General features: G+C 40.8%; 1 protein-coding gene across 1 annotated transcript; it reads left to right on the forward strand.

The window, feature by feature from the left end:
* Window positions 1-1458: 1458 nt before the first annotated feature.
* Window positions 1459-5907, forward strand: MMP7 (matrix metallopeptidase 7). Its single transcript, XM_042839051.1, has 6 exons — window positions 1459-1606; window positions 2131-2354; window positions 2461-2609; window positions 4427-4552; window positions 5064-5225; window positions 5780-5907. The coding sequence occupies exons 1-6, from the start codon at window positions 1487-1489 to the stop codon at window positions 5800-5802; spliced, it is 804 nt and encodes a 267-aa protein (XP_042694985.1). The 5' UTR covers window positions 1459-1486; the 3' UTR covers window positions 5803-5907.
* Window positions 5908-7618: the final 1711 nt, after the last annotated feature.

Genomic DNA, 7618 nt, shown 5'->3' on the forward strand with positions numbered 1-7618 from the left:
AGTATTAGTGATAGATGGATTATTGGACTGGATGATCTTGTAGCTCTTTTCCAATCTTGGTGGTTCTATGATTCTATATTTCTATCAAAAAGGAAGAGGGTTGACAAATTTTGAGGAGAAAATAAAATGGAGTATCAAGTCTGTCCTTTCTCAGCAAGCTTTCATGCTTAAACTCTAATTTTCAGCTGTGGCCACGGCCCACTTAAAGATTCAAAAGATACAAGAGAGTTTTTCAACAGTCTGTTGATTGAAATGGGGCTTCAAATTCTTCTGAAGTATGTGGGGAATTTAATCAGCACCGCACCCAAGACTCACAGGACTCAAGGAGGCTTCAACACATCTCACCTGAAACCCAGGCCCTGGTCCAGATTCTACTTGATTTCCACAATGAGGCATAAAGTCAGTTGTTGAGGAGGAAGAGAAACCTGCTTCTAGAAGTAAATCACCTTTTGTCATCAAGTTTTCCAATTTCAAAATTCACATTTCCTATAGGCCTACCAGAATGTTCAGAAGTGATCATATGAAGACACAGTGCTTTTGACAGCTATTTCAGATGTGCAATGAAGTTCTCCTACATAATTCATCAGTCCTTTTTGGTACAGATTCTCTCCCTCTGAAATCAGAAGTTTTTCTAATCAACCAGAAGTATAGTGAATTAAAACAGTAACACAGAAACTCTTCCATAGGCGTTCACTTATGCCCACATGAGCTGTCCTGTGTGAGAAGCAGTAACAGTATTTTCTCTTTTAAGTGCAATTCCTTCTGGATTAGTGCTAACACTGTCACAAAAATGCACAGCCTGAAAAAAATCACAAGTCAGAACTGCTTGCAGTTCTCAAAACTCATCACTTCCAGTGGGGCTTTGTGGAGTGCAGCTGAGACAGTGTTGATCTCAAGGGACCAAGCAAGTGGTCTCTGCCCTCCTCAGCAGTGGTTTCCTTCGCCATGGACCTCCAGGTAAAGATGGAGGTAGAAGATGGCTACATACTTGTTAGGATAAACTCCTTTTTTCTTGAAGGCTTTTACATATTCTTCTCAGGTGATATAGCACACCCATTCATCTCATCTCTGCCTTCTGCATCAACACAGGCAAGCTGTCAGACCAAAGTGGTGCAAAACTGTCTCTGTGTATAAGGAACTTTGAGGGAAATGCAGTAAGAAGTGATTATACAGTGACTGTATTGATTAAGTTACAGAAAGTGAACTGTGCAACCCTGTGGTTTCACTTCTAGAATAATATGAATAGAGAGAGCCAAAGCTGGCTGCTAGCTGTGACATGACATCAACAGGGAAGTCAAAGGGAGTATTTGTTTAACATGCTTTCATTTATTTCTTAGAATAGCGATGCCATTACATTTATACCACCAAAAACTGAGTCACGTCTGTGATTGCTGCATGGAGCTCACAGGATCTATATAAGCATCTTAGCTCTGGTCTGGGGAGACAGAAAGCCTAACACTTTCTGCAGCAGTGAGGCTCTTTGGCAATGCTGGTCACCATGCAATACCTCCTACTTTGTGCTGCCATTCTCCTACCTCAGAGCCTTCCTTTTCCAGTACCACTTAAACCAGCATTATGGAGCAACACAGACTTAAACATTGCACAGGTATGTTACCAGGGAGGCAACGTAACTGCATCATGAATAGCCTGATTTTTTACTTAACTTCTACATTCCTTTCCTGTCTTTTTATATTATCTGCTCTTAATTTTTGCAGAGGTGACATAGAACTACTTAAACTTGCTGACTGGCTTAGACAGCCTAAGTCTAAATTGCAAAAGAGATGAGTTCCAACTGGTAAATAGTGGGACATATCATTTTTAAAGATTATAAAAATATTTTTATGCTATTTTGGAGCTCTGTGTATTTGAATACTCAGTAAATTGCATTTGCTTGAAAGAACTGCTTGAACAATGAACAAAGAACAATGTTCTGCTGTTCAACTCTTTTCATGTACATTAATCTGTACTACAAAGAAAATACCATTTGTTAAACTGAAATGGGACAAAAAAAAATGCATCCAAACTAACCATGAGTGCAGGACAATGGAGCAAGTCAATCAAATGTAAAATGCAGTTGCTGAAAGATCACAGGTATAAATACTAATTTTTGTTTTCCTTTTCTTTTTCCAGACATATCTTAACAAATTCTTTCCACTTCTTGAAAAACACCCTGCCATCAGCCTAGAAGAGAGGATTAAAGAAATGCAGAAGTATTTCCACCTGACTGTAACGGGAAAATTAAATGCAGAAACAAAAAACATAATGGAACAGCCCAGATGTGGAATCCCTGATGTAGCAGATTACCAAACATTTTCTGGAAGTCCACGATGGAATAAGAAATACCTGACTTACAAGTTAGTGGTGGTCAAGATTTTATGGAGAAAGGATTTGTTTTGAGCTTAAATTTACAGGTTTCCTTCACAGCTTAAATGTCATCTGTCTGTTTCCTTTTGCTGTTAGGATTCTTAATTACACACCTGACCTACCCCAAGAATATGTGAATGATGCAATTAGAAGGGCTTTGATGGTATGGAGCGATGTGACTCCACTGAACTTCAAAAGAGTCACCAGGGGACACGCAGACATCATGATTAAATTTGCACGTCGTGGTGAGACTATATAATTTTTAAAATTCAGTGCTCTTTGCCTGATTTACAGCATGCATTCTTATAACCAGAGGCTTAGGAAAGAATAGCAAGTTTGGAATTACCAGTAAGTTTATCTTCCCTTTATCATGCCACCGATTTTATGTGTAATGAATCATTTTAACTCCCATGTAAGCATTAGAAAATCCCTTAGGATTTATAGTTGTGAAACGGAAGGAGAATTCAAACTCCAAACTCCAAACTGAGACATTCAATTTTAGATGTTCAGTGACCGTCTGCCTTGACAATCAGTGCAAACCAAACAAATTAGAAGACGTGTGTAGAGGAAAACAGCTGGTGCTGAAGACCCAGCGTCCACAAAGCATTTAGGCAGGTTCAGGCAGCTTCACTTTGGTCTAGCTCCAGTTCGGTAACCTGGACTGAACACCTTATGCAAGCTGGGGTGCATCAGGGTTCACAGAATCACAAAACTGTAGAGGTTGGAAAGGATCTCTAGATATCAGCTAATCCAAACCCCCTGCAAAGCAGGCTCTCTACAGCAGACTGCACAGGTAGGTGTCCAGATGGGTCTTGAATATCTCCAGAGAAGGAGAACCCACAGCCTCCATGGGCAGCCTGTTCCAACCTCACTGCATTGGTGCCAGAGAGGATCTTCTCACTGATCTTCTTCTAGAAGGAATCTCACTGGTGGAGTCTAAGATCACAGGTGCAAGACAGAGCATGCTAAATGGGGATGACCATTAGGGCCACTTATGATGCCCATATGTGATTCAGGCTAATATGTAAACACGGGCATATTTTTACTTACACAGGCACTAAATTGACTCAGTATACCCAAACTGAACGCCTACTTTAAGGCCAGCTGACTTGTTTTATAGAGCCATTGATGATATTTATTGGATCTCCAGCAACGGGAAGTGAAGATCAGACAGCTGGTTTACATCACAGATAATAGCATATAAACACCAAACATGCCTAGCCCCTGCTTTGTTCCTGGGCAGTGTGTTGCTAGGAGGAGTCTATTGATGGGCTTGTCAATGTGAGCAAGGATTCTGCAAGCTGGTTTAAGTTTTAACCCCTTGTCACACAGTAGGACTCGGTCTCTTCTGCCTGTGCCAGCTCTGCCTCACAGTCCATGCCTTTTGGTCTGAGGAAAAGGACACATATTCATATTCAGTACCCCAGAAATTCTCACTGTGGTCAGAGATCTCTCAGTGGGAGGGGAACATTTTCAGATTTGGTACAAATATCCTGTCCTGTAGGTTCTCCATGCAGGAATTGGTAGCATCCCACAGACACTGTGATAGCAGTAGCTAATAGATCATACTAAGACTGGGTAGAAAAGAACTTAGCTATTCAGATACACAGTTTTCTGTACTCCAAACAATTGGCTTCCACTACAGTCAGTACAAGTGAGTGTTTAAAACTTACACTGCACAGCACTGATCTACAATAAAAACATTCAGGGGCTTATAACATCTGCCATTAAGGATTTATTCTGAAATAAACACTGGATGCTGCTTCAGAAACAGGTTTCCGGCAAAGGCTCAGCTGTCCATGCAGAAGTTCCATGCATGCAGAAGTTCCAATACTCGAGTTTAGTTCTTGGATTTAAGTCAGGAATTTGGAGAGTGTTTCCTAAAGCCTTGCTGCCCATTTTCACAAATTTGCTATTATAGCTTTTTTTTTTTTTTTTTTTTTTTTTTTTTTTTAAGAATAATGAAAAAAAGGTAGCACAAACAAGCAACATACTTTGGTTTGCTGAGTGTGAGCATTAGAGCTCATGCTGTCTGATGACATTTCTTTCTTTTCCAATGCAGAGCATGGTGACGGATATCCCTTTGATGGCAGAGGTGGCACATTAGCTCATGCTTTTGAACCTGGAGAGGGGCTAGGTGGAGATGCTCATTTTGACGATGATGAAAGGTGGTCAAAATACAATCAAGGTAAAATTCACTTGTCTTTATGAAAGGGAAAGAGCAAACGTTGCATATCTGTGTCACAAGAACACAGCCACAGGAAATATTTTCCATAACACTTCATGCTTCATCACCGCTTCAGTATCAACCTTTCCTTCTTTTCAACAGCCTAAGTCCTTGTGTTTGCTTATTATTAGCAGTTACATAATGCTTGTTCTGTCTGTATTTCAAAGCAGGCTAAGCAAGGATCACGATCTGCTTAACTTATGAAGAGACATAATAACTTGCTTGTAGGAGTGGGTTGATTTAAATCAGAGGGGGAAAGAGACTGAGTCTCTATGTGTGTATGAAAGGGGTAAGCAATATTTTTTATTAAAATATTACAATTAAATGAGAAAATTCAGTAATAAATAATCAAAACTTCAATGCTTCAGTTCAACTGAATGAAAGACACAAATTCTCCTGCTGCTAGGATTCTTTATATGTTAAAAAGAAATGCCCAACCTTTAACATACTTTTCCATGCTTTTATGCTGCAGGAGTTAATTTGTTCCTTGTTGCTGCTCATGAATTTGGCCATTCTTTGGGACTCGCCCACTCAAATGTCCGTGGAGCCCTGATGTATCCTCTCTACTCCTATGTGAACCCAGAAACCTTCACACTTCCTCAGGATGATAGGCGAGGAATTCAGAAGTTATATGGTAAATTCACTTGATTTTCAAGATAAAACCTACCAGTGTATAGGTCTCACTCTCCCTGATTGCAGAGGCTTCCTTGTACTACCAAAAAGAAAGAAAGGAGTAAATCTCAGGAAAAAAAAATATTGCTGTATGCACTGTATCTGTTCTGTAACATGCCCCCATTGCAACCAAGAGCTGATGAAGAGGCAGTGCAGCAGCCTGGCACACTGTCTTCCTGCACACCTGTGCATTGCCAGACACGTCCTATAGACCTTACTTTGTAAATGAGCTATTTCAGCAAGTGGGGATATTGGCTGAGTACAGTATTGCTCCCTGGGAAAACAATACCAACCCACTAACCAAGTCAATGGGACAGATGAGTGAAAGCAGAAACTACTCAGAAGTAATAGTGGAGCATAGCTGGAACAGATCTCATGGGATAAACTTTGCCGTGGTTTACTTCCTTTAGGCACCATTTTCATCGGGCACTGTAGAGGAACACTGGAAATAAAACATAATTATTTGTGTTGTCTATTTCCAGCATTGTCTCTACGTTTCATGTTTCTTTCCCACAGGGAGAAGGTCAGCAAACTCTTGAAGAAGGTGTTTCAAAAAAACCTAAGAATTCAGATCTGGTAGTTTTGGTGTTCCAAAACCATTTAAATGCTCTGGCTAATTACACGTCTAAGCATCACTTTGAACTTTTCATGATCTGTTTACACGTTATCCAATTTCATGTGACAATAAAAAAAATCAAACATCTTGTATACTTTGTTAACTAATGCTTGTTGTTTGTTGTGTTGTTGTGTTTTTTTTTTCCTTCTGGCATTTCAATGGTGTATTGAAGAACTTCTACAGACATATTAGACAGAAAAATATTCTCCTGAATAGAGGTGTGGGTACCAAAAAGAGCCTGTGTGCAACTACTGCTAGATTTACAAGCCCTCTTCATGGTTCCAGTTCCCAAACATGTTCCATCCCTTCTCAGTCTCTGCTACTGAATCATCAGAATCACAGCGTGCTTACTGTATGGCTCACATAAATCCAAGCACAGTGTTTCCAGAGCCCTGGGACCACCTTCTCTCTGCTGGAGCCGTTGTCCTGGGGCACCTGAGCTGTTCTGTGCTGCAGGGTGGGCCTGTCTTCCTGCCATAACTGAAGGGCTCAAATGACACAGGGAGATGCATCAACATCTCTCAAATCCCAGGACAAAATGGCCACGGCTCCCCGGCTCCCTGAGCACTACCTGAGAAATCTCAAAGTCTCCACTGGGCTCAGTCATAAGATGAGATGGGAAGGGTTCTACAAGTACAGCTTTGCAGGCAGGCACTGATGTACAAACACTTGAGATTTTCTTCCTCCATTCATCAGGTTAAAATGGTACAAGACAAAAACTCTTTCCACTAGGAGTTCTTGTGTTCCCTCTTGTGGAGAAAATGCTGCTTCTACTTCAGCACCTTTGCAAAATGACAGATTTCCCAGCATTTCTCCAAAAGTAACGGATGAAGTAGATCGCTGAGACATCTAGAGTGTCGAGATGATATTAACATAGGGTGTGAAGTATTTTCCTTGAGGTGCTTTTCCCTCAGAGAAGTTTCTCGGATCTGTTAAGTCAAAAGTTTGAAAGCACTCCTATCAGTTACCAGACATTTCTTATATCTGAAACTCAAAGATGAAGTATCTGGGACTATTTGGACATTCTCCTGAAGGCACAGATCTCAATGTAAGAGAAAAACAGAAAGTCCCAGAAGGTCAGGTCCCAGACTGCATAAAAGACTGCAGAAAGGAACTGGTGAGCTCCACAGCCTCTGGGGATGCTTGACCAACTTAGTTAAGCTGTGTCTCAGGAAAACCAGCTGTATCTCAGTGGATCCAATGTTGTTTCACAGATACCAAAGAGAAAAAAAGGAACTATGTTGGTTGCTCTAAAAGTAATGACTCCTATTTATTTACAGAGAAACTACTACAGATACGGAAAGCACAGTAACATTATTTGATGGAGCAAATGCTCAGCTACAAAAGAATATTTTTCAACATGGTCACCACAATTAGCTATAATTTTCACAAGAGGTGAACCAGAGCTTGCATGTCACGCTTGTAAAAATCTTCATGGCCATCACAATGTAGCTTGTCTTTCATGTCACTGTCACCAGTGCTGAAACACATCACCCACTGCATCACTGTGCTCACACCCAGTGCTTGGTATCCAAAACATTCAAGGCATCAAAGAATGTCAGTAGGTGCAATTTTCACCACATGGAAGAATTCAGTGATACACCTTTGCTTCAAAGGCACTTCCATGTACTTCCATGTACACTGCCCCTCTGCTGCCATCTATCACACGGCCACACAGTGTAATGCGATTGCCATACCACCATCTGCCTCTGACCATCAAGGGTCAACATCATAATGTA

The sequence above is a fragment of the Centrocercus urophasianus genome, unplaced genomic scaffold (assembly GCF_019232065.1).
Source record: "Centrocercus urophasianus isolate 14NV4802_14NV808 unplaced genomic scaffold, USGS_Curo_1.0 seq_9, whole genome shotgun sequence".
NCBI lineage: Eukaryota > Metazoa > Chordata > Aves > Galliformes > Phasianidae > Centrocercus > Centrocercus urophasianus.

Bases quoted from the DNA above. Each gene is read 5' to 3' on its own strand.
- MMP7 (XM_042839051.1), top strand. From the start codon at position 1,487: ATGCTGGTCACCATGCAATACCTCCTACTTTGTGCTGCCATTCTCCTA. The intron at 4,553-5,063 runs GTAAAATTCACT...TTTATGCTGCAG, and splicing joins GTGGTCAAAATACAATCAAG to GAGTTAATTTGTTCCTTGTT. The intron at 5,226-5,779 runs GTAAATTCACTT...TCTTTCCCACAG, and splicing joins AGGAATTCAGAAGTTATATG to GGAGAAGGTCAGCAAACTCT.